Here is a 25,877-nt window from a genome sequence, read left to right as displayed (position 1 = left end):
AATTTAAGGTATACAACATAACATGGAATATAGATAGATAGTAAAATCGTTACTACAGTGAAGCAAATTAATATATCCATCATCTCACAGCTACCTTTTTTTTTTTTTTTTTTTTTTTTTTTTTGGTTTTGTGGCCAGAGCAGCTAAAATCAACTCATTTGGCACGAATCACAGACACAGTACAATTTTATTATTTATAGTCCTCATGTTGTATCTTAGACCTCTAGACTTGTTCATCCTACATACCTGTTAATTTGTATCCTCTTAACTACATGTTCCCATTTTGGGACCACCTCTCCACCTGTACCCACTGCCTTCTTTTCTATCTCTATATATTTGAGGGGTTTTTTTTTTTTTTTTTTTTTTTACAGATTCCATATATTAGTGAAATCATGCAATATTGTTCTTTCTGTGTCTAGCTTTTTCACTTAACATAATTTGTCGTATCCATGGTATGACAAATGACAGACGTATCCATGGTATGACAAATGGCAAGATTTTGTTCTTTTGAACAAAGTGTGTGTGTGTGTGTTTATACACAAAATTTCTTCATCGACAAACACTTAGGTTGCTTCCATATCTTGGCTGTTGTGAGTAATGCTTCAATGAACACTGAAGTACAGATATCTTTACAAGACGGTGATTTCATTTCCTTTGGGTATGTATGCAGAAAAGGGATTGCTAGGTCATGTGGTAGTTCTATTTTTAATCACTAAAGAAACTTCCATACTATTTTCCATAATAACTTATATTTCTACCAAGTGTACAAGACTTTCCTTTATTCCACAGCTTTTCCAACATTGGTTATGTTTTAACTTTTTGATAACAGTCATTCTAGCAGGTATGAAGTGGTATCTCATAATGATTTTGATTTGCATTTCTCTGATGACTAACAATGTTGAGCATCTTTTCATATATCTGTGGGCTATTTTTATGTCTCTTTTGGAGACATGTCTATTGTGGTCTTTTGCTCATTTTCCAATTATTTTTTCAATTATTAAGTCTCATATGTTCTTTATATCTTTTGGACATTAATACCTTATTAGGTATATGGCTGGAAAATATTTTTTTCCCAATCCATAGGCTGCCATTTTATTTTGTTGTTTTCTTTGCTGTACAGAAGCTTTTTAGTTTGATGTAGTCCCATTTATTTATGTTTTCTTTTGTGGGCTGAGCTTTTGGTATATCACACCAAGATATCATTGTTAACAACAATGTTCAAGAGTTTTTTCCCTATGTTCTCATCTGAAAGTGTTATAGTTCCAGGTCTTACATGTAGGTCTTATCCATTTTGAGTTGATTTATATAGATGGTGTAACTCAAAAGCCTCATTTTATTCTTTGACATATGGAAATCTAGCTTTCTCAGCACCATGTATTAAAGACGCAATCATTTTCTCATCGTGTCTTCTTGGTAGCATTGTCAAAAATTAGAATAGCGTATATATTTGGATTTATTTCTGGACTCTATATTCTTTTCCACTGGTGTATGGGTCTAGTTTAATGCCAGTACCACCCTCTTATGATCATTATATCCTTGTAATATATTTTAAATCAGGAAGTGTGATGTCTCCAGCATTGTTCTTCTTGCTGAAGATTTCCTGTGCTATTCAGGGTTTTTTTATGTTTCCATATAAATTTTAGAATTGCTTTATTCTATTTCTGTGAATAATGCCCTTGGGATTTGGAGAGGAATCATGTTGGATATGTACATTGCTTTTGGTAATATAGACATTTTAACACATTAATTATTCACATCCATGAACGTGTAATTTATTTCCATTTATTTGTGTCTTCTTTTTTATTTCTGAGTTATCTGTTCAACTTCTTCACTTTAATTTTTTTTTATTTTTTGATTTGAATCTTCTCTCTTTTTTTCTTATTTTTTTTTTATTTTTTGATTTGAATCTTCTCTCTTTTTTTCTTAATTAGGCTAGCTAAAAGCTTGATGATTTTTTTTTTCCAAAAAAAAAGCTCTTAGTCTTATTGATTTTTTCTATGGTTTTTCCATTCTGTATTTGATTTATTTCTGCTCTGATTTCTATTCTTTCTTTTCCCCTGCTAATTTAAGATTTAGTATCGTCTTCTTTTTCTAATTCCTTGAAGTATAATGTTAGATGATTTATTCTGGAGCTTGATTCTTTTTCAATGTAGGCATTTATTGCTATAAAATCCTCCCTTAGAAGAAACTACCATCAGAGTGAACAGGCAACCTACAGAATGGGAGAAAATTTTTGCAATCTACTCATCTGACAAAGGGCTAATATCCAGAACCTATAAAGAACTCAAACAAATTTACAAGAAAAAAACAAACAACCCCATCAAAAAGTGGGCAAAGGATATGAACAGACATTTCTCAAAAGAAGACATTCATACAGCCAACAGACACATGAAAAAATGCTCATCATCACTGGCCATCAGAGAAATGCAAATCAAAACCACAATGAGATACCATCTCACACCAGTTAGAATGGCGATCATTAAAAAGTCAGGAAACAACAGGTGCTGGAGAGGATGTGGAGAAATAGGAACGCTTTTACACTGTTAGTGGGATTGTAAACTAGTTCAACCATTATGGAAAACAGTATGGCGATTCGTCAAGGATCTAGAACTAGATGTACCATATGACCCAGCCATCCCATTACTGGGTATATACCCAAAGGATTATAAATTATGCTGCTATAAAGACACATGCACACGTATGTTTATTGCAGCACTATTCACAATAGCAAAGACTTGGAATCAACCCAAATGTCCATCAGTGACAGACTGGATTAAGAAAATGTGGCACATATACACCATGGAATACTATGCAGCCATAAAAAAGGATGAGTTTGTGTCCTTTGTAGGGACATGGATGCAGCTGGAAACTATCATTCTTAGCAAACTATCACAAGAACAGAAAACCAAACACCGCATGTTCTCACTCATAGGTGGGAACTGAACAATGAGATCACTTGGACTCGGGAAGGGGAACATCACACACCGGGGCCTATCATGGGGAGGGGGGAGGGGGGAGGGATTGCATTGGGAGTTATACCTGATGTAAATGACGAGTTGATGGGTGCAGCACACCAACATGGCACAAGTATATATATGTAACAAACCTGCACGTTATGCACATGTACCCTACAACTTAAAGTATAATAATAATAAATAAATTTAAAAAAAAAAAAATCCTCCCTTAGAACGGCTTTTGCTGCCTCTCATAGGTTTTCGTATGCTGTGTTTTCGTTCTCATTTGTCTCAGTATTTTTTTTTTATTTCCTTCGATTTCTTCTTTGACCCATTCGTTGTTCAGGAGTATGTTGTTTAATTTCCACATATTTGTGGATTTTTCACGATTCTCTTTGTTATTGATTTCTAGTTTTATACAGCTGTGGTCTGAAATCATGCTACCTATGAATTCAGTTCTAAAACTTGTTTTGTGGTCTTACATATGGTATATTCCGAACAATGTTCCATGGTTCTACAGAAGAATGTACATTCAGCTACTATTGGATAAAATGTTCTATATATGTCTACTAGGTTCATTTGGTCAAAAATGCAACTCAAGTACAATATATCCTTATTGATTTTATGTCTGATTGATGTTTCCATTGTTGAAAGTGGGGTATTGAAGTCCCCATTATTGTACTGCTATTTATTTCTCCCTTCATGCCCATTAATATATGCTTTACATATTTAGGTACTCTAGTGTTGGGTGCATATACATTTACGATATTTATACTCTCTTGATTATTTAACCTCTTTCTCATTAGATAATAACCATCTTTGCCTCTTTTGATTGTTTGTGATTTGAAGTCTATTTTATTAGATACAAGTATAGCCACCCCTGCTTTCTTTTGGTTACAATTTACATGCAATCCTTCCACCCCTTCACTCTCAGCCCATGTGTCTCCTTAAAGCTTGAGTCTCTTGTAGGCTGCATCTAGTTGGATCTTGTTTTATTATATGCTCAGCCACTCTATGTTTTTTGATTAAATAATTTAAGCCATTTACAGTCAAGGTTATTATTGATAGATTAGTATTGCCATTTTATTCTTTGTTTTCTGGTTGTTTTATAACTCCTTTGCTCCTTTCTTCCTTTCTTATTATCTACTTTCGTGATTTGATAATATTCTGTAATTCTGAGCTTTGATATCTTCCTAATTATTGCTCGTATATCTGCTGATTTTTTTTTTGTGGTTGTCATGAGGCTTACATAAAACATCTCATAGTTATAATCAACTGTTTTAAGCTGATAACAACTTAACTTCTGTTGCATACAAAAACTCTGAACTTTTACCATCTCCTTCCACAGTTTATGTTTTTGATGTCACAATTTATATCTTTGTATATTGTGTGTTCCTGGACTTTTTGTAGCTTTAGTTATTTTTGACTTTTAACCTTCATACTAAAGATATATTGGATTTATATACCACCATCACTATATTGAAGTATTCTGGATCTGACTATACATTTACCACTACCAGTAGTTTTATACTTTCATACATATTCATGAGAGTAATTACTATTCTTTAATTTTCATTTGAAGAACTTCTTTAAGTATTTCTTGTAAGTACAGTGGTAATATATTCATGTCACTTTTGCTTATCTGAGGAATACTTCATTTCTCCTTAGTTTCTGAAGGACAAAATTGCTGGGTATAGTATTCTTGTCTAAAAAGGGTTTTTTTTCTTTCAGTACTTTGAAAATATCATCCCATTCTCTCCTGGCCTGCAAGATATCTGCTGAGAAATACACTGATAGTCTAATGGAGGTCTCCTTATATGTGACTATGCTTTTTTTCTCTTGCTGCTTTTAAAATTTTCTCTTTGTCTTTCACTATTGATAGTATAATCAAAAAGTGCCATGGAGAAGAAATCTTTGAGTTGTTTCTGTTTGGGGACTGTTTGGGGACTTTTGACCACATCACTTCCAAGACTTAGGAATTTTCAGCAATTATTTCATTAAATAAGTCTTCTCTTTCTTTTTCTCTTTTCCTTCTGAAAATTACATAATGTGAATATTTCTTTACTTAATGGTGTCCTATAAATCCCATTGACTACACAGTTTTTAATTTAAAAAAAAAAGTTCTGACAATCATTTTGAAAGAGCTATCTTCAAGATTCTTCCTTCTTTTTGTTCTAGTCTGCTGCTGAAGCTCTTCAGTGTATTTTTTATTTACAGCTGAACCCTACAGCTCCATAAATTTGATTTGGTTCTTTTTTAATGATATCTATCTCTTCTTGTTGAACTTCTTACTCAGATAATGAATTGCTTTCCTGACTTCATTGTCTATTTGTATTCTTTTTGTATGTTGTTGAGTTTCCCTAAGATTACTATGTTAAATTCCTTATTAGGCAGTTTGTAAACTTCCATTTCTTTACAGGTTAGTTGCTGGATAATTATGTCCTTTGATAGAGTCAGGATTCCTTGCTTTTTCATGTTTCTTGTGTCCTGCATTTACATCTGCATATTTAATGGTACAGTCACCTCTTCTAAGCTAAGAGTGGCTTTTGGAGGCTAATACTTTTACCTGCAGATGGACCTATGGGTGCCAACTGGGCAGGGTGAAGGTGCTCTGGTTCCATGTGGGTGAAGTGGCATAGTCTTTGTATAGCTTCTTCAGTTGTTATCTACATTAGCAATAATTGTGGTACCTCAGTGGTCTTGGCTGCAGGAATTTGTGGAAGTGATGGTGACTGTATAGGTTATTAGGGCAAAGACTTTAGGGATCCTTCTCTTCTTATCTTCCCCACAGTAGGAGTCTTATCTGAGGGGATCTCTCTTGGTGTCAGGTCTGACATGGCCCACAGGCATGGTACTTGGATTCAAAGCACGGTGCTCAGATAAACTATGAAGACAGGTTTCTGGGATCAGGGTCTTATAAGACTAACCATTGTAGCACCTGGGACTTGAGTTGCAGCTTCACTTTCCAAGGTATGAGTGGGTGCAGTTCTCCCACAGAGGTAAGAACTGTTGCTCTGAGACACATCCCAGCAACCTGGACCCAGGGAACTGGGGTGTGGCTGTAGTTTTGATCCTAAGTGTCAAGGCGCAGTATTGACATATCTCTGGGGAAGAATAGGTTCGCCAGAGGCTAAAGCCTCCTGGAGCAGGGTACAGCTGCAATGCAGGACCTGGAACCAACAAAACACAGTGGGGTATGAGGTACCACACAGTGGTGACTGTAGACCCTGAGATGATGGAACTAAGCTGAACGGGTTCTGTGACACCAGGTGCAGCAGCAGCAAGTACCCAGGAATAGCAAGATGTCTATACGGCTTGGGAGCTGAAGGGTAGGAAGTAGTGCAGAAATGACCACTCCCTATAGAGGTGGGACATCTTAGAATCTCAATCCGGGCACCTGCTCAGCCTGTAGGTCAAGATAGTACAGCTCAGCCAAAGCTCTGATTCTCCAGGACACATGGTATTAAATCTTCTCAGCCCCATAAAATGTGACTACATGGGTCAACAGAGCCTCTGCATACCTTTGTATGGGGCAGGACTGATAGTTAGCTGTGACATTGGGGGTGAAACTGCTCTGGTATTCTTGAGACTCGGATCCCCAGGGACAGGATGCTGCCTCACCTGTAGAATGGGGAGGGGTCAACTGCTCTGGTGTGGCAGAGGCCCCCTGATGTCCCCAGGGGCAGGGCACTCAGCTGTGATGCCAGAGATGTGACTGTTGTGGTGTGCAGGAGGCCTGAGGTCCCCAGGGGCTGGGGTGCTACTTCAGTTCAGCTCTAGGAGGAGGGTGCACCAGCCACTGGAATGCAGAGGTTGGAGCAGTTCCACAGTAGCTTGCCCCTTGGAGGTAAGGAATGGCAGCAGATCAGCTCAGGAATGGCATGCTACCAGGTGGGCATATTGCAGGGGCAGCAAAGTCTCAGGGATGGAAGGGTACAATGACTACTCACCCCTGGAGCAGGACACACTCTAATAGTGGCTCTAATTCAAGGTGGCACAGCACAGTAGCAACTTGAGCCATGGGGATGGAGAATAGCCACACTCCTTCTCTGGGTGTAGCTCAGTGTGTGGACTCTGGAGAGCTTCTTCAGCTGGGCTCTGAGCCTATGAAGACTGAAGGAGTCTCCAGTAGCAAAGACCGCAGCATCCATGGTGGTGATTGAGGCTACCTGGGTCCTCTTGCTTACCTTTTCTCTGCAAGAAGTTGTCCCTCCTGGTTCTGATTTGATTCCACCCCTGGGAATGGGGTGATGGAGGCAATGAATTTCCTTCCCTTCCCTACACAGCCATCCTGAGTTTCGGTGCTCTACAAGATTTCTGCTGTTTCTTTGTTGTTCTATGAAGCTCTCCTTTAGCTATTTTGGTCAAAATGTAGTTATTTCTTTGTTGTTTGGGGACTTTTCTTGTGGGGAGAAAAGAACACTAAAAACTTCTTGTCGGCCATCTTGCTGACAGCCAACCTTCAGGATTTGTTGCCACCTTTTCCTGTTTCCTCAAAACATTTATCCAATATAGTTTCATAGGTATTCTAATTTCAATATCTTCTTTTGTTCAATGAATGCATTCCTAATAGCAACATAGAAACTACTATAATCTTTCATAAGTGATCTTGACATTTGTTAACATTCATTTCATAACTTTCTGTTAATTTTTGGCCAGATTTGTATTGCTGAACATCTCATATATGCTAAACTTTCAGATAAATACTGAGAAATGATGGTGAAATAAACAGTCCCTATTTAAATGACTATAAACAGTCCCTGATAAAGCATATATCATTAGTGGGGAATACTTGCTTTCTCTTCTTTGCTAATTAATATGAACTCATTCCCATTCTTCTAGAAAATGTCACTTTAGGATCCTGTACATAGATTTTAAGTTTCTAGGAGATAATACCTCCTTCACCTTTTCAAGAATTTTATACCTACTTTGGCAGTAAGAATATTTTCCTCCATGCTAAATTTTTTAACAGTCTGATAGGACATTTCAATAAAATCAAATTGGCTAATCTTTTTTCACACTTATCCATTCATTTTGCACATTAGTCACAGAGAGTTATCTCCAATATTTTGCAGACACATAAGAGAATTAAGGCATTTTTTTGATTGACAAAATGTAATTCAGAGCATTTTTAAATGTATACTGACTAATTTTCTTAAACAGATTATATTTCCATTTAAATTTCTAATGGAAACTTTCTCATACCATTCAGGTTTGGAAGAATTCCAAGGATGAGCTAATAGACTCCCAGAAGTTATTAACATGGTGATAAATTTATGTTATTTTAATTTATAAAATAAATATCCATTCAACTGATCTTAATTCTGTAACAAAATTATTATTAATCTTTATTAATTGATCAATAGATTTTATAAAATAAACCATTTTTGTACTTTACTTTCAATGTGATATGAATTGTCAATATATCATATAACCCAGTCTGATAAAACCTTACATTTGTCAGATAATAAGAAGTCTTTATATTTCCAATGAATATAAAAAATATATTTTTTGGAATTTGAAAATTTTGATAACCCATAGCAAACAACTCTAGAACATATAGCATACGAAGAGCCCAGAAAGTTAATCAATTAAGAACCTATCATATAAAACTTTATTTCAAAGTAAGCTATTATAATATTTATAAACTGATTATATAATGAGTAGAGAAAAGCTTTGCTCTTCAGAACGTAAAATTTGAACTTGCAATCCATTTATAAAGCATAAAAATGTTAAAATATTATTACCCTGCAGATAATACTATTACAATTAACTACCTAATAACAAAAATATTGGTTAAAAATGATAGTAAGAATATAGATTTCTTTAATTCTTAAAACCAGTCTGTGATATAAACAACCTGGGGATTTCATACATATATTGAAGATGAATAAACAAGATCACACAGCTATTAAGTAGCAGACAGCCAAAAATTTAATTCATGGGATAGGCAGAAAAAGGAATTGAACTTCATTCTAGCTAACTGTAAAGTAGTATTACTCTAACGCTAATGAAGATAATCTAACTAAATTGGTAAAATAGGTCTGTGAGACTTAGAGGGCATTGATGTTCCATACTTATTTGAGTCTCCCATCCCTAATGAGAAAGCAGCCAAAAAAAAAAAAAAGGCAGGGGGGCATCCAGTAAGTGTTTATTAAATGAAAGAAAAAAGAACAAGTCAGTGCAGATTAATCCTTGGAAATATTTGGTCAGTGAAGATCCGAAATATGACAGCAAAATACTTAGCAATAAATTGAAAATATTATCTTGTTGTAGGAAGCCAAATTATTTTTAGGCCTGGTAAGTTATATGTCCTGTCACCTCTCTAAAGAAGCCAACAATTTCAAGAAAACTTCCCTGTTTTAAAACTAGGGCAACAAATTTGTTTATACAGTTTTTTAGTTTTTAATTAGTCATCATCAATAGTGTATCATGATTCAAGTGCCTCAAATTGGACCAGTCATGCGAATAGTTAGGAACAGAATGTAATTAATGCCAAATTTTCCTCTGAAGGGGCAATCGATCTAAACTTGTCTTTAATCAGGAAACTTATAATATAAACAATATTTAGATGAAAATATTCCACCATACTACCACCACTGCCACTACAATCAAAAGAACAGAAATCTGCTTTTGTAGTAACCTATCTTGCAAGCAAAGCTGTGATGTTTAGGGAAAGAAGCAAGACTCAAAAGCATAATTTACATGAGCAGAAAGATACTCAAAAATCTAATGAAATGGCCATTGTAAGTTGGTTAATCTGAGCAAACATTACAAAATATGCTTGAGTCCTGTAATATAAAAATAATAGGTAGCTAAATGTTCTGATTGTTCTATGATTTTGCTAATCCTCTGAAACTTACCATGCCCAATTTTACTTTTCAAATATATCTATGAATGTGAGCTAACTGACTGAGGTGATGGCTCTGTATTTTTTTTGGGGGGGGGGAATTTATTATTATTATTATTATTATTATTATTATTATACTTTAAGTTCTAGGGTACATGTGCATAACGTGCAGGTTTGTTACATAGGTATACTTGTGCCATGTTGCTGTGCTGCACCCATCAACTCGTCAGCACCCAACTAATCGTCATTTACATCAGGTATAACTCCCAATGCAATCCCTCCCCCCTCCCCCTCCCCTTAATAGGCCCCGGTGTGTGATGTCCCCCTTCCCGAGTCCAAGTGATCTCATTGTTCAGTTCCCACCTATGAGTGAGAACATGCGGTGTTTGGTTTTCTGTTCTTGTGAGAGTTTGCTAAGAATGATGGTTTCCAGCTGCATCCATGTCCCTACAAAGGACACAAACTCATCCTTTTTTATGGCTGCATAGTATTCCATGGTGTATATGTGCCACATTTTCTTAATCCAGTCTGTCACTGATGGACATTTGGGTTGATTCCAGGTCTTTGCTATTGTGAATAGTGCCGCAATGAACATACGTGTGCATGTGTCTTTATAGCAGCATGATTTATAATCCTTTGGGTATATATCCAGTAATGGGATGGCTGGGTCATATGGTACATCTAGTTCTAGATCCTTGATGAATCGCCATACTGTTTTCCATAATGGTTGAACTAGTTTACAATCCCACCAACAGTGTAAAAGTGTTCCTATTTCTCCACATCCTCTCCAGCACCTGTTGCTCAATAAATTCGGTATTGATGGAACGTACCTCAAAATAATAAGAGCTATTCATGACAAACCCACAGCCAATATCATACTGAATGGGCAAAAACTGGAAAAATTCCCTTTGAAAACTGGCACAAGACAGGGATGCCCTCTCTCACCACTCCTATTCAACATAGTGTTGGAAGTTCTGGCTGGGGCAATCAGGCAAGAGAAAGAAATCAAGGGTATTCAGTTAGGAAAAGAAGAAGTCAAATTGTCCCTCTTTGCAGATGACATGATTGTATATTTAGAAAACCCCATTGTCTCAGCCCAAAATCTCCTTAAGCTGATAAGCAACTTCAGCAAAGTCTCAGGACACAAAATTAATGTGCAAAAATCACAAGCATTCTTATACACCAGTAACAGACAGAGAGCCAAATCATAAATGAACTTCCATTCACAATTGCTTCAAAGAGAATCAAATACCTAGGAATCCAACTTACAAGGGATGTACAGGACCTCTTCAAGGAGAACTACAAACCACTGCTCAGTGAAATAAAAGAGGACACAAACAAATGGAAGAACATACCATGCTCATGGATAGGAAGAATCAATATCGTGAAAATGGCCATACTGCCCAAGGTTATTTATAGATTCAATGCCATCCCCATCAAGCTACCAATGACTTTCTTCACAGAATTGGAAAAGGCTGCTTTAAAGTTCATATGGAAACAAAAAAGAGCCCGCATCTCCAAGACAATCCTAAGTCAAAAGAACAAAGCTGGAGGCATCACACTACCTGACTTCAAACTATACTACAAGGCTACAGTAACCAAAACAGCATGGTACTGGTACCAAAACAGAGATGTAGACCAATGGAACAGAACAGAGTCCTCAGAAATAATACCACACATCTACAGCCATCTGATCTTTGACAAACCTGAGAGAAACAAGAAATGGGGAAAGGATTCCCTATTTAATAATTGGTGCTGGGAAAATTGGCTAGCCATAAGTAGAAAGCTGAAACTGGATCCTTTCCTTACTCCTTATACGAAAATTAATTCAAGATAGATTAGAGACTTAAATGTTAGACCTAATACCATAAAAAACCCTAGAGGAAAACCTAGGTAGTACCATTCAGGACATAGGCATGGGCAAAGACTTCATGTCTAAAACACCAAAAGCAACAGCAGGAAAAGCCAAAATTGACAAATGGGATCTAATTAAACTAAAGAGCTTCTGCACAGCAAAAGAAACTACCATCAGAGTGAACAGGCAACCTACAGAATGGGAGAAAATTTTTGCAATCTACTCATCTGACAAAGGGCTAATATCCAGAACCTACAAAGAACTCAAACAAATTTACAAGAAAAAAACAAACAACCCCATCAAAAAGTGGGCAAAGGATATGAACAGACATTTCTCAAAAGAAGACATTCATACAGCCAACAGACACATGAAAAAATGCTCATCATCACTGGCCATCAGAGAAATGCAAATCAAAACCACAATGAGATACCATCTCACACCAGTTAGAATGGCAATCATTAAAAAGTCAGGATGGCTCTGTATTTTTGAGCTGCTCTGTAAAAAAGCTACTTCTGACAGAGGTGTGATCAGTCAGCTAAAGCCTTAAAAAAAAAATCCTAAATTTATATACATCTACTAACTGAAGCCACCAAGCAAAAGATAAATACAAAGTACACAAGAAACTGATAGATACCAATTCCATATTAATATTATCATGAGATTTATTCCATAGAAATTAGCATGAGTGGCTTATTTTAGGTACTTGACAATTCTCTGATGGAAATAAATAGAATGAATGAAATATATGAATGGATGGAATGAGAAAAAAATATAGCAGCAATACATCAAACTAACTTATATACAATTATTGACCTAGTATACCATTAACAGCACTTAAGAAGGGCCTCACTGAACTATAAATAAAATCTGGAGAAGAAAAACTAAAATGATTAAGGGAATTAATTGGACACAGGTGTTTTTGAAGTGGGTGCTAAGGGGAGAAAAGCATTCCCATGTATCTTCATCTTTAATGATGCATATGACACAAACTGACAAAAATAAGACTGTAATCAGTAGAATTTTGTTTCATCAATCCTAGGAAAAGGTACAAAGCTAAAGACATAACAATTTTCAAAGGGAGCTCACTCAAGTTTGTGAATGGTATATCCACAGAAGTTATTCAGCTCAATGTCAAAATATGTTCTACCAAAAATCTTTTTTGAATTCATGGTTGAGAAGAGCTGCCTGAATGGCAGAACTGAACAGTGATCTAGCCAATATAACACTCTTCAGACTTCCAAAAAACAAAACAAAACAAAAAAGGACAATAGAGAAATTATGCATTCTCCAGATACTGGCAGGTCTTACTCTATTTCACAGTGAATTAATATATGTCAAGTGTTTAGAGGTACAAATAAATGCTATATGAGTCTTTATAATTAAAACGGTTAAAGGAGTAACTGAGGCAAAATCTTCATAAACCTCAAATTACCCTTTTTTTCCTAATTTTCTCTTCACAGAAGGCTCTTTTCTATTTTTCTGATTTTTTTTATTGTATCACTTGAACTCACTACTTTTATTTCTGGCATCCTTGTCTAGTAATATCTTGAACAGTATTAAAGTAACCTTGATAAAAAGAAAAAAGAAAAGTCCCATAAAGTGTTATGGACTGAGACAATCACTCTTTGCTTAGAAATGAGTTGTGTTCTAATGTCTTTTAAAACAGATAACTGTCTGGTTAAGGATGATTAATAATTAGAAAATTAATGAATTTTTCTTTGGTTGCCCTCTGAGTCCCCAGGTTTTAGTTTTGGCTATGTTTATGTTAGAGGATTTGCAAGGCAAATTTATTTTACCTGGGGACATGCTGAATAACATCAGATGTTGAACATTCATATATTAAAAGAGAATAACGTTTTTACCAGGAGTGGTGAAAAGGACAGATAAAAGAGTTGTCTCATATGCTACGGCCACTATTATATGTTTGAGAATAATAATGTCTAAGAAGACATTTTGTCATTTTGGTATAATTTTTGTATTATCAATTTTTTGGTTTATCAAGTGGTGTCTGACAGTTTTGTAGCAAGCTGGAATATTCTGCTTATGAACTGCTCTTACTTGAAACGAGAATGAATAGGTTCATTTTCCCTGTGGTATTTCTAGATATGAGAAAGGATGGCCTTGCATTATTATTAGACTCCAGGTTTAGTAAGTGTTTTCTTCTTAGAAAGTGTCTAATGCTGTAAAGTTACTGGTTGGTTTTGAAACTCCTACAAAAATGTAAAAGGACCTTGACTCTATGCAAATCCTAACACAGTGCTCAGAAGAAATACTTTATTCCATAGGGAATGCTCATTCATCTGAAATCTCTAGGTTTAAAGTATACAAAACCTGAAACAATCTTTCTGAGCAAAATGACTCTGCTTTTAAAAAAATCATCCTTTAAAAACATGTATAATTTTTTAAATTTTCAGCTTTATTTTACATTTTAAAAATTCATGTAAGAAAGAATGTGAGGTAATGTGACTAACAAACCTTCCAGATACTTACCTGAGTAGATAGAAATATATGTGAATATACAGTGAATATACATGAATACTTATGAATTATGTTTGTTTTATCTTCCTTTTCTAAAGATATCTTACTTAGTAAAAGCTGGTCTTTTATTTGAAGCAATGAAAGAAACAGATTTTCATTTCCTGAAACTTAACACATCTTTGTAACATTGAGGCTCTTCAAAAGTTTCTATTTCCCAAGCAACTGTGAATCCAAAATCTTGATTTTTATAAAAGAACTACAAGTGCAAACAAAATGAAACATGTATGTATTATGTATTCTTCAGTTGTAGTATTATACTCAAAAATGTATTTGTGCTACACAATTTCTACATCAGTTAATATACTTCAACAATTAACAAAGATTGTCCAGCCTTACTCATTCATCTTTCTAACAGATGTTCTTAACATTGGTACCAATGCTACAATAAGACATGTTCTAAAATGTACAGAATTAGTCCCCAAAATGAGGAAAAAAATGTAAATATAAGTTGTTATTGCATTAGCCTCAGTGAAAGCTAGTTTAACCTGTTAGTGTAACAGGTAGAGCTCTTATTTTAACTGTTTTTTTTTTTCTAAAAATTATTACTAACTCTTCAGTCTCCACTGGTTAGATTCCAGTGTCAGGCCTGCTTAACTCTGACATTCTTTTTGAATTATCTGAATACATACACCCTTGGATTTCTAGTCTAATCCTCAATGCATGGGGCATATGCACATTAGGATTCCTCAAGCATGTACTCAGAGTACAGCTACAGCACAGGAGATATTTTGCTTTAATGGCACTAGCTGCTGCTCTCATTGCTGCTCTTATATCCTCTTTGTAGTTTCTTTGTCTTTGCTATAGGCCCATTATCCACCAATGCCAAAATCTGCTCTAACTGCAAATGCTAGGAGAAAGGTTTACCTTTCTCCTGTAACAGCAAGCTGCAGGTTCCCAGTTCCTCTTAAATTGGAAAAACATGTTTCTATTCTTTTTTTTCCCCCATTTTTTATTTTTTAGGTTGTAAATTTTTTTTAATATACTTTAAGTTCTAGGGTACATGTGCACAATGTGCAAGTTTATTACATATGTATACATGTGCCATGTTGGTGTGCTGCACCCAATAACTCATCATTTACATTAGGTATATCTCCTAACGTTATCCCTCCCCCACTCCCCACAATAGGACCCGGTGTGTGATGTTCCCCTTCCTGTGTCCGAGTGATCTCATTGTTCACTTCCCACCTATGAGTGAGAACATGCGGTATTTGGTTTTCTGTTCTTGCGATAGTTTGCTGAGAATGATGGTTTCCAGCTGCATCCATGTCCCTATAAAGGATACGAACTCATCCTTTTTCTTAATCCAGTCTGTCACTGATGGACATTTGGGTTGATTCCAAGTCTTTGCTATTGTGAATAGTGCTGCAATAAACATACGTGTGCATGTGTCTTTATAGTACCATGACTTACAATCCTTTGGGTATATCCCCAGTAATGGGATGGCTGGGTCATATGGTATTTCTAGTTCTAGATCCTTGAGGAATCGCCACTCTGTTTTCCACAATGGTTAAACTAGTTTGCACTCCCACCAACAGTGTAAAAGTGTTCCTATTTCTCCACATCTTCTCCAGCACCTGTTGTTTCTGATTTTTTAATGATTGCCATTCTAACTGGTGTGAGATGGTATCTCATTGTGGTTTTGATTTGCATTTCTCTGATGGCCAGTGATGATGAGCATTTTTTCATGTGTCTGTTGGCTGTATGAATGTCTTCTTTTGAGAAATGTCTGTTCATATCCTTTGCCCACTTTTTGATGGGGTTGTTTGTTTTTTTCTTGTAAATTTGTTTGAGTTCTTTGTAGGTTCTGGATATTAGCCCTTTGTCAGATGAGTAGATTGCAAAAATTTTCTCCCATTCTGTAGGTTGCCTGTTCACTCTGATGGTAGTTTCTTTTGCTGTGCAGAAGCTCTTTAGTTTAATTAGATCCCATTTGTCAATTTTGGCTTTTGCTGCCGTTGCTTTTGGTGTTTTAGACATGAAGTCCTTGCCCATGCCTATGTCCTGAATGGTATTACCTAGGTTTTCTTCTAGGGTTTTTATGGTTTTTGGTCCAACATTTAAGTCTCTAATCCATCTTGAATGAATTTTCATATATGGAGTAAGGAAAGGAACCAGTTTCAGCTTTCTACTTAGGGCTAGCCAATTTTCCCAGCACCATTTATTAAATAGGGAATTCTTTCCCCATTTCTTGTTTTTGTCAGGTTTGTCAAAGATCAGATGGCTGTAGATGTGTGGTATTATTTCTGAGGACTCTGTTCTGTTCCATTGGTCTATATCTCTGTTTTGGTACCAGTCCCATGCTGTTTTGGTTACTGTAGCCTTGTAGTATAGTTTGAAGTCAGGTAGCGTGATGCCTCCAGTTTTGCTCTTTTTGCTTAGGATTGTCTTGGCAATGCGGGGTCTTTTTTGGTTCCATATGAACTTTAAAGCAGCCTTTTCCAATTCTGTGAAGAAAGTCATTGGTAGCTTCAAGGGGATGGCATTGAATCTATAAATTACCTTGGGCAGTATGGCCATTTTCATGATATTGATTCTTCCTATCCATGAGCATGGTATGTTCCTCCATTTGTTTGTGTCCTCTTTTATTTCACTGAGCAGTGGTTTGTAGTTCTCCTTGAAGAGGTCCTTTATATCCCTTGTAAGTTGGATTCCTAGGTATTTGATTCTCTTTGAAGCTATTGTGAATGGAAGTTCATTCCTGATTTGGCTCTCTGTTTGTCTGTTACTGGTGTATAAGAATGCTTGTGATTTTTGCACATTGATTTTGTATCCTGAGACTTTGCTGAAGTTGCTTATCAGCTTAAGGAGATTTGGGGCTGAGATAATGGGGTTTTCTAAATATACAATCATGTCATCTGCAAACAGAGACAATTTGACTTCTTCTTTTCCTAACTGAATACCCTTGATTTCTTTCTCTTGCCTGATTGCCCTAGCCAGAACTTTCAACACTATGTTGAATAGGAATGGTGAGAGAGGGCATCCCTGTCTTGTGCCAGTTGTCAAAGGGAATGCTTCCAGTTTTCTCCCATTCAGTATGATATTGGCTGTGGGTTTGTCATAAATAGCTCTTATTATTTTGAGATATGTTCCATCAATACTGAATTTATTGAGAGTTTTTAGCATGAAGGGCTGTTGAATTTTTTCAAAGGCCTTTTCTGCATCTACTGCGATAACCATGTGGTTTTTGTCTTTGGTTCTGTTTATATGCTGGATTAGGTTTATTGATTTGCATATGTTGAACCAGCCTTGCCTCCCAGGGATGAAGCCCACTTCATCATGGTGGATAAGCTTTTTGATGTGCTGCTGGATCCGGTTTGCCAGCATTTTATTGAGGAATTTTGCATCGATGTTCATCAGGGATATTGGTCTAAAATTCTCTTTTTTTGTTGTGTCTCTGCCAGGCTTTGGTATCAGGATGATGTTGGCCTCATAAAATGAGTTAGGGAGGATTCCCTCTTTTTCTATTGATTGGAATAGTTTCAGAAGGAATGGTACCAACTCCTCCTTGTACCTCTGGTAGAATTCGGCTGCGAGTCCATCTGGTCCTGGACTTTTTTTGGTTGGTAGGCTATTAATTATTGCCTCAATTTCTGAGCCTGCTATTGGTCTATTGAGGGATTCAACTTCTTCCTGGTTTAGTCTTGGGAGAGTGTAAGTGTCCAGGAAGTTATTATTTCTTCTAGGTTTTCTAGTTTATTTGTGTAGAGGTGTTTATAGTATTCTCTCATAGTAGTGTGTATTTCTGTGGGGTCGGTGGTGATATCCCCTTTATCATTTTTACTGCATCTATTTGATTCTTCTCTCATTTCTTCTTTATTAGTCTTGCTAGCAGTCTATCAATTTTGTTGATCTTTTCAAGTGGACTAAATGGTCCAATTAACAGACACAGACTGGCAAACTGGATAGAGTCAAGACCCATCAGTTTGCTGTATTCAAGAGACCCATCCCACATGCAGAGACACACATAGGCTCAAAATAAAGGGATGGAGGAAGATCTACCAAGCAAATGGAAAACAAAACAAAACAAAAAAGCAGGGGTTGCAATCCTAGTCTCTGATAAAACAGACTTTAAACCATCAAAGATCAAAAGAGACAAAGAAGGCCATTACATAATGGTAAGGGATAAACTCATCAGGAAGAGCTAACTATACTAAATATATATGCACCCAATACAGGAGCACCCAGATTCATAAAGCAAGTCCTTAAAGACTTACAAAGAGACTTAGACTCCCATACGATAATAATGGGAGACTTCAACACCACACTGTCAACATTAGACAGATCAACGAGACAGAAAGTTAACAAGGATATCCAGGAATTGAACTCAACTCTGCACCAAGCGGACCTAATAGACTTCTACAGAACTCTCCATCTAAAATCAACAGAATATACATTCTTCTTAGCACCACATCGCACTTATTCCAAAATTGACCACATAGCTAGAGGTAAAGCACCCTTCAACAAATGTAAAAGAACAGAAATTATAGCAAACTGTCTCTCAGACCACAGTGCAATCAAACTAGAACTCAGGACTAAGAAATTCAATCAAAACTGCACAACTACATGGAAACTGAAAAACCTGCTCCAGAATGACTACTGGGTACATAACAAAATGAAGGCAGAAATAAAGATGTTCTTTGAAACCAATGAGAACAAAGATACAACATACCAGAATCTCTGGGACACATTTAAAGCAGTGTGTAGAGCGAAATTTATAGCACTAAATGCCCACAAGAGAAAGCAGGAAAGATCTAAAATTGACACCCTAACATCACAATTAAAAGAATTAGAGAAGCAAGAGCAAACACATTCAAAAGCTAGCAGAAGGCAAGAAATAACTAAGATCAGAGCAAAACTGAAGGAGATAGAGATACAAAAACCCTCCAAAAAATCAATGAATCCAGGAGCTGGTTTTTTGAAAAGATGTTTCTATTCTTTAAAAAGAAGTTTATATTTTCAGTAAGGAAAAAAGTTTGCTTATAGAGCAAATCATCTATATTTCAGTTAGTCAATGATTTTCTCAACTTCTGTTGAGTAAAAATAAAATAGCTTTAAAAGGCAGGAGGGAACAGAGAAAGGAAAATGCAGCCAGCAAAGAGGTCTATTTCAAAGACTGGGATTCCATGAGACCCAAACAGGCACGCGTTCTACTTTCCTTATGGTCTCTCAATGTAAACGTCACTTTTAAGCAACTGAACAGAATCAAAAAGACCAAAAGTCCTTAGGTTCAGCTCTAAGAAGCCTTTACATTTCTCACATTCACTGGGTATCAGTCATTTCAGTATAAAATTTCAATAAATTAAAACAATTGGATCACCTTCTAGTTTATTACTTTAGAGGAGTTATTTTGCAGACTGAATTTTAGTTGCATTAATAATCTTTATGCTCAGGTATGTGTCCTTACGAAAATTAGGAGAAAAATTCCAGTCTGCTGACTTTATCAAAGTATAACTTAATGTTTTTGGTGGGTGAAGCTCTTTATCTTCCCAAGTTCTTTAATGAAAGAACATATGCTCATGTTTAATGATTCTCATTATGGAAGCACTTTCTTGTAATGCTACATTCCAGAACCTGAAGTAGTCACCTAGAATATAGACCACACGAATTATAATGAAACCTATGCAATATACACAGGGGATATGAGTTGACCTGCGTCGGCACCAGGTCTTTAAAATGAGTTCTCCATTGCAGTATTTTAACAAGCAACTTTTTGCTGTAGTAAAATTATTTTAACATAAACTTTTTTCAAATTAAAATGATCAAGAGTTGTTAAAGAACAGTTACTGTGCTGTGTCAGTTCTTCTTTTTATCTGTTTTGAGGAAACATAATAAGATTTAATATGATTGCTGTCAATGGCATACTATAACTTAATCCATCCAATAATGTTGTCACTAACAGCCAACTTTGATAAAATAACATCAGGCAAAAAGACTATTCATGCCATGAATCCTCTTTGAAATGTGTCTTCAGCCCTAAGCTGAGGAGGTTGTTTCTAATGATCTTGATACTTCTCTTTGATGAATGAAACATTATCTAAGGCTTACGTTCCTATGGAATAGTCCGCATTGCCAGTATAGATAAGAATTTATTTGGTGAGACTGAATTTAGATACCAAGTTTATTTTGTATGTATAAATAATTGGTATAAGCCTTAGAAGCCAAAATGGATTACTAGGATTGGAAATGTTAGAGTATCTATATGTAAAATTGATGTACGTTTCTAATAGAGAATTTATTTTCCCAGGCCCATGATGCCTACTCACATTTGTATAGCAGTTCATACATTTCAAAGACCTCATAAGTTATTTTGTCTTCAAAAAAAAATTATGTGGACATACTAAGTCACTATAATTCTCCCATTTTTCAAATGATGTGTTAGGGGAAATGCCTTTCTTGGAATCCAAGCTTCTTATTTGCAATCTATCCCCCTGACTTGTGTCATACTCCCTGTAAAACCCCATATCTACAAAATGGTAAACTTGATTAGTTTGCTAGAGGACAAAATTGTCACAAAATGCTTATTGTGATAATTTTATTATATGTAGTATTCCTTAATTCTATATCAGAAACTGGCTCTGAAAACACACATACATACAACCTAAGATTTTACTAACAGTTAAGCGAAGTATATTGGCCTAAGTCAGAACAAGAGCTTCCTTAACAATACTATGTAATTCTGGGCTGCTTCATTGCTAGTCCATGGAAGGTAGATTGCCATAGTATCTCTCTAGCAGATAAAATTGTTTTTCAGTGTTTGAGCCTTGATGCCTAAAAAAGCACTGTTTTTGAGATTAATGGCAAAGTAGGTCAACTTCCTGAATTTCTTTACTCCTGACATGAGCCTGACTCCTGGTTTTTCTATTACAGGCTTAGGTCTAGTGAACCTTAAGCCATGCACTTACAGGAAAGCTTTTATGCACATCACAATAGTATGAGTTACTGCTGATGCAGCTGTCACTCTTATTCTTCTGAGTATTTCTTTCACTCTTTTGCTGATGCCATTATGAAAATTAGTGCTGGCACAGCCTTCAAGGCACTTAATATCCTCTCTTATTTATGTGGTTATCTTATTCTTAAAATTTTGTTTGCAAAGAAGGTATTAATTACATATGGAGGGGCAGAAACGCTATAGAGTTTCTACTCGTAGGTTTTCTGGATTTATATTGAGGTATCTCACAAACTAAAAAGCAAAAGCAATCAAATAGCAGAAAGTTTTTTAAATCTATATAACCTAAACACAAAAACACATCATGACCTGTAATCCCAGCACTTTGACAGGGTGTGGTAGGTGGATCACCTAAGGTCAGGAGTTTGAGAGCAGCCTGGCCAATATGGTGAAACCCCGTCTTTGCAAAAAATACAATACTTAGCCCAGCATGTTGGCTCACACCTGTAATCCCAGCTACTTGGGAGGTTGATGTATGAGAATCACTTGAATCTGGGAGGCAGAGATTGCATTGAGCCAAGATGGTGCCACTGCATTTCAGCCTGGGCCACAAAGTAAGACTCTGTCTCAAAAAAAAAAAAAAAAAAAACCATCATATTAAGACTTGTTTCTTCTCATTACTAACTGTGTAATTAAATGTGATGGAGTTTATTGTTTCATTTTTTACTTTAATAGGATGAGTTTTCTGTGACACTGTAATTGTTCTGTCATTAGTTTTCATTTCTTAATTATTAAATAAGGATTTAGAAGTAATCAAATCTTATATCTGACTAACCTCTAGGTTTTTATACTTCTAATGCATGGTCTGTGTTCAATTAAGAACAAAATCTCAGTTGTCTTATTTACACTCTGTGTTCATTTTCAATACCTCTAAAAAATATTTTCCAGAATTCCTATATTTACAGTGTAACTGATAAAATGATGAAGAAATATGAAAAGTCATTCAAAGACAAAATTTGGAATGAGGACACTGAAACTGAAGATATATTACCATGCTAAAACAATCAAAAGCTGTCAGTTTTCACCCCATCTAAAATTCTGTTGACTACTTTTAAATCTAAGATGTATTTTTCATAATGGTGAATAGAAAGAATTTTATCACAAGTATCTGAATGAGCTAAAAAAAGCAATACCTATGCATAACATGTCACTTGTAATAAGGACATCTTTTAATATTGATACATAATAAAATTATAAATCAGTAATAATCCACAGCATAATAAAAATTAAATGAGAAATTTAAACAAAGTTGGTTGAAAGTCATCAAAAACCAAAAGATACTTTTGGAAGTGTTTCAGTAACTGTAAATATTTACATTTTAAAATTACACATTTTTAAAAGAATACTTTCAATAATATGACATTGTATTGCTGATTTTTCTTCAAAGTCATTTAAAGCATTGTTAATTTGAATGCCAAAATAAAACACTTCAATTAAGATATTAAAATTATGTTATACATCTATAAATACCTAGGCACATAAATCATATAAACTTATCTTATACATTTGTGCAACTGAATTATTTTGCCTTCATAAAATATTGGTAAAATTGCATGAAAATAATTGAAACACGTTGATATGGTATTACTATCTTCACATTTTTGTTAAAGTAATTTCATTTTTTTTCTCAGCAGGAGTCAGTTAAATTTATGTTGGAGAAGTTATATGATGACTTACAGATGCTTTCATATTTTACCTTGGTTTACGTGTTCTTCAAATTATACTTGGAACAATAACAAACAAGTAGATAACTGCCTATTAATACTTTAGAACATCAAAAGGGAGCAGTATAAAATATTTTTGGAAGCAATCTATCCACTGACAGATGAATGGATAAAGAAAATGTTGTGTATACATGCAAGAGAATACCATTCTGCCTTTAAAAAAGAAGAAATTCTGCCATTCGTAACAACATGAGTGAACTTGGGACATCAGGCCAAGTGAGATAAAATAGACAAATACTACATAATTCCACTTGTATAAGGAATTTAAAATAGTCAAATTCACGGAAGCAGAGAATAAAACGGTGGTTGCCAGAGGCGTGGGGGAGGAGGAAACAAGGATGTATTAGACAAAGGGTACAAAGCTTCAGTCAATGCAAGATGAGTAAGTCCTAGAGATCTAATGTATAGCATAATGTGTATATTTAATAATTCTGTATTATACACCTGAAAACTTGCTGAAGGGCAGATTTCATGTTGTGTTCTTACCACCAAAAAACAATAAGTAAAGAAGACAGGAAGAAAATTTTAGAGGTGATGAATACATTTATGGCATAAAACAAAAGATGACCATTTGTGTTATGAATGTACACTTATCTCCAAACTCATCAAGTTGCATACATTAAATATGTACAGCATTTTGTATGTCAATCTTGTGTCAATAAAGTGGTTTAAAAGAACATATATATGTGTGTATATATATGTATGTGTATATATGTATGTATGTGTATGTGTGTGTGTGTGTGTGTATATATATATATATAAAATCACCTATGCTATGTCAAAAATAAAATTTGAGCTTTTGGAAGTTGATAAGTATTGGTACATTGCAATTTTTACTTAATTTAATAGTACCACTTTAAATAAATTTAAAATTTTAATTTCAGAACAACATATATGTATCCTGGGATCTATTTAATAATTACACTGTCACTTATTGATCAGAGAAAGCTTATATAAAATGAAAAACTGATATAAAAGGACATATAGCAAAACTACACCCTCCTTCTACTTTTTCTTCTAGGATGCCCTATAATAGCACAGCTTAAGGCACAAAAACCTTTCTTCAAGTTCTGACATTCCCAAAGTATAGGTATAATATGAATAACTCTTCGTAAATAAAATTAATGACCTCTTATTAAGTCATTTAATCCTAAAATACATATATCTACAACGATAATACATCATATCTTTTAGATGGTTTTTGTGTTTTATCTCATCAATGAGATGTCAAGTCCTCATTTTTCTATGTTTGATATATTCTGTATATTTAAAATATTATTAACTACTCTTGACTTCTTTATTTTAAAGGACAATTTGCCTTTACTATAAAATACTACAATTGAAAATATTTCTATTTAGGTAAATTGTGGCATTTTGAAGCTAATGAATAGCAAATCAGATTATATAGTTCCTAATAAGTAAAAGATGACTCTTTAAGAATACTAACATTTAAATTTTTGATTACATTTTATCGATACATTTTCATGCATCAGTTGGTACCTTTAGCCATCTCTAATGATGATATAAGCCTAATGTAACACTAGATCAGCCTTTTACTAAAAGTTTCAAATAATTCAAGGGCACTTACCATGTTCCAGCCAGGATAGAGGTAGTCTGTACCAACAAATTCAAAGTAGTGAGCAAACCCTTCCTTCAGCCACACGTCTTCCCACCACACAGGCGTCACGAGGTCACCAAACCACTGCAGTAACAAAATTAATGGTCATCAAATAAAATGAAATCTATCCCCAAACTATTTTATCTAAACTTACATGTATTAAACTATGATTATTATAACTGGAATTAATTCCCCAATTGATTTTGTGATCTTAAACTGTATTGTGGCAAAACTGTATTGATTTATTTGACTACTTGGGTGACACTAGTTTTTTATACATGCTTTCAGAGAGAAACAAAAAAGAATAATCAATGAACACAAAAGAATATTTGACTTGGAGAAGAAAGGGCTCAGGAGAGAAAAACTGATGAGAGCTGTCTTCAAATATGTGAAGACCTATTATATAGAAGAGGAAAGGCTTGTTTCCTGTGACCCTACAAGTGACAAACCAGGACTAATGAATGGAAATTAGCATGGGTAAATGTCTGCTGAAAATGCAGAAAACCCTCTAACAGACTGAGATGGCCAAAGATGGGAACATTCTGCCTTGAAAGGTAGTGAGCAGTTCATCACAGGAGGTATATAAGCATCACCCTCTAGTGGCAGAGGCAATTCAGAGAAGATATTTGCTGATTGATAAAACTAAGGGTTTTTGAGGTCCCTCACACTTGACTCTCCATGATTCTATTATAATAAGGATTTAGACCAAAAAAAATTCTCTAAGATGCCTTTATGAAAAATAATGTAATTTTAAAAGGTATTTTGATTAGATAATGATGTATTATTCCGAAACTTGCTTAGTTTAGGAAAACGTTAAGGAAATTCTTTTCTCATTAAAAAGCAAAAAATACATTATATGCCAGGAGCTAGCCTAAAGACAGGATTCAGTGAAGAAAAGTTACATAATGTTCCTCCTCATGCAGTTGACATTTTATTGTAGAGGCACGGGGGATGAGGGGAGGTAGACGATAAAAAAATAAATAAGCAAATGAACAACGCAATTTCAGATCCTAACAAAGTGCCACAGGAATGAGGGAGGAACTGCTTTACATTGTAAAACCAAAAACATTCTCTCTAAGCAAGTGACATTTGAGCTCAGACTTCAATGATAAGGGAGAGCCAGTCATGAGAAAGGCTTGGGAAGGAGAATTTCAGGGACATGTAATTAACCCTTAATGTGAAGACTCTATGTGGGAATGAGCTATTTAAGAAACAGAAGAAAGACCTCTGTGGCTGGAACATAGTGGACCAGGAGGAGGAAAGTGTGAAAGAGTCCAGAAAGGCAGACAAATACCAGATCATGTGTGGCTTTAGCAGCCATATTAACAACCTTGGCTGACAGTTTCAATAGTAACAGTAAAGTATCTATTCTTCAACAGAATCTCTCATTGA

General features: G+C 35.2%; 1 protein-coding gene across 2 annotated transcripts in view; it reads right to left on the bottom strand.

Annotated features, from left to right (window-relative positions):
- Nucleotides 1-25,877, bottom strand: part of TRHDE (thyrotropin releasing hormone degrading enzyme) — a 425,213-nt gene that overhangs the window by 189,755 nt on the left and 209,581 nt on the right. For both annotated transcript variants that reach the window (XM_015152258.3, XM_077954735.1), the window contains exon 5: nt 24,456-24,569. In XM_015152258.3, coding sequence (XP_015007744.3) covers nt 24,456-24,569 — 114 coding nt within the window. The remainder of the gene's footprint in view (nt 1-24,455; nt 24,570-25,877) is intronic.

Source organism: Macaca mulatta, chromosome 11 (assembly GCF_049350105.2).
Source record: "Macaca mulatta isolate MMU2019108-1 chromosome 11, T2T-MMU8v2.0, whole genome shotgun sequence".
Classification (NCBI taxonomy): domain Eukaryota; kingdom Metazoa; phylum Chordata; class Mammalia; order Primates; family Cercopithecidae; genus Macaca; species Macaca mulatta.
Note: the sequence above shows the minus strand (reverse complement) of the source record. Positions and strands in the feature narration are given on the sequence as shown.